The sequence below is a fragment of the Lepidochelys kempii genome, chromosome 13, assembly GCF_965140285.1.
Source record: "Lepidochelys kempii isolate rLepKem1 chromosome 13, rLepKem1.hap1, whole genome shotgun sequence".
Lineage (NCBI taxonomy): Eukaryota > Metazoa > Chordata > Testudines > Cheloniidae > Lepidochelys > Lepidochelys kempii.
Genome location: NC_136392.1, coordinates 34637153 through 34639038, shown reverse-complemented (window position 1 = coordinate 34639038; position 1886 = coordinate 34637153). Strand labels below are relative to the sequence as shown.

Genomic DNA, 1886 nt, shown 5'->3' with positions numbered 1-1886 from the left:
GAAGCGGCTGCCAGGTCGCTGCAGCCCCTAGGTGCAGGGAGGCCCCACTCCAGATAGAGGGACTATCAGCCAGGTGATGGTGAATTGCAGGTGAGGTGGGGGTGGGGCAATGGCGAGTACATGAGTACAACGGCACCCACTTATACACCTCCAGCATCCCAAAAATTTTGGGAACCCTTGTTCAATGTTGGCTGTGTGACTCTGGTGCCCCAGGGTAAATGGGTTAATAGGAGTTGCTCTGAATCAAGCAGTTAAGTCCCATCTCACTGCCCTGGGGTGAGAGGAGTTGTGGGGGAAGAGTGGGTTGGAGGGGAGGGGTTAGGGCCCAGGAGGTTCCATGGAGGAGGCAGATCCCCACCCCGTGCTGTCTCCATCCATCTCCCCCCTCACCCCACTGCAGGTCGATCCAGTGACAGACATGGCCATGGCTCCGCAGGGACCCTGCCCCTTGCTCTTCCTGATCCTCGTCCTGCTGGCCACCAGCCTGGCCCAGGAAAGGTGAAAGGTGAAAGGAAAGGTGCCAACAACCAGCAACCAGCAGTTTGTGAACTAGCACATTGACTTCCCCAGGTCCAGCACCCCCAATGACCAGGGCGACTGCAAGCGCCTGATGCAGCGCCGCGGCCTGACCTGCCCCACCTGCAAAGCCAGCAACATCTTAATCCATGCCCCCTTCAGTCAAGTCCAAAACATCTGCGGCTGCGGAGGGAAACACATCTACGGAAACATCTATGTCAGTATCGCACACTTCGACATCACCGAGTGCCAGCTGACATCCTCATTCCAAGGGCGCTGTAGATACAGAACCACAGTCCTCAGAAGTGGGATCCGTGTGACCTGTCTCTAGTCACTGCCCTGAACTCCTATAGAGCCCAGGCGCTGGCCACGGGCCTCCTGCTCCCCCTTTCACTCCAAGGCAGCCTTCTATTGCTGGGGGCTCTCCTGCCCCATCCCTGCCCCTCCTGGGCAACACCCGCCATGAGTCTCCACAGGGACATTCAGCAGCTCCCCTTATCCCACAGGCTGGCAGCTTGGGGCCGGCAGGGGGATTTCCCACGCTCGGTACCCAGTTCCCATCCACACGAGTGAAAATCCAGGCACCCAGCCCCTGCAGCTAGCACTGAGAGCCTCAGCCCAGCGCCCACCTCGCTGGGTCCCCATTATAGAGTACAGCCACCACCCTCCCATCCTACATCTATTAAGTATTGGGGGCAGGTTGTGGGGAGAAGATTGTCCCAGGCGGGGCTCTGGAAGCTGCCCCTGAGTTTTGTTTCCTTGCTGCTTCTTGCAATAAAAGGCTTTCCTGCCAATGCAGAACGAGTCGGTGTGTTTGGGGGGCTGGGGCAGAGTCACTGTGCATCTGGAGATCTCAAATCCTCGGGCTATTTTGGAAACATGGCTAAATTATTTAAAGGGATGAGTGAAAGAGCAGACATAGAATCATAGAATATCAGGGTTGGAAGGGATCTCAGGAGGTCATCTAGTCCAACCCCCTGCTCAAAGCAGGACCAATCCCCAACTAAATCATCCCAGCCAGGGCTTTGTCAAGCCTTACCTTAAAAACTTCTAAGGAAGGAGATTCCACCACCTCCCTAGGAAATGCATTCCAGTGTTTCACCACCCTCCTTGTGAAAAAGATTTTTCCTAATATCCAACCTAAACCTCTCCCACTGCAACTTGAGACCATTACTCCTCGTTTTGTCATCTGCTACCACTGAGAACAATCTAGGGGAACCCCCTTTCCGGCAGTTGATAGCAGCTATCAAATCCCCCCTCATTCTTCTCTTCCGCAGACTAAACAATCCCAGTTCCCTCATCTCTAGTCATAAGTCATGTGTTCCAGTCCCCTAATAATTTTTGTTGCCCTCCGCTGGATGTTTTCCAGT

At 54.8% G+C, this 1886-nt stretch overlaps 1 protein-coding gene across 1 annotated transcript; it reads left to right on the top strand.

Annotated features, from left to right (window-relative positions):
- Positions 1-337: 337 nt before the first annotated feature.
- LOC140897227 (ribonuclease) lies at positions 338-847 on the top strand. The gene is made up of 2 exons (XM_073309622.1): positions 338-498; positions 571-847. Exons 1-2 carry the CDS (start codon positions 338-340, stop codon positions 845-847), a joined length of 438 nt encoding a protein of 145 aa, XP_073165723.1.
- Positions 848-1886: the final 1039 nt, after the last annotated feature.

What these genes read in the sequence shown, in the direction of transcription:
- LOC140897227 (XM_073309622.1), top strand. Translation starts at nt 338, where the DNA reads ATGGAGGAGGCAGATCCCCACCCCGTGCTGTCTCCATCCATCTCCCCC. An exon ending in ACCAGCCTGGCCCAGGAAAG is followed by an intron (nt 499 to 570) that starts GTGAAAGGTGAA and finishes TGACTTCCCCAG; the next exon opens with GTCCAGCACCCCCAATGACC.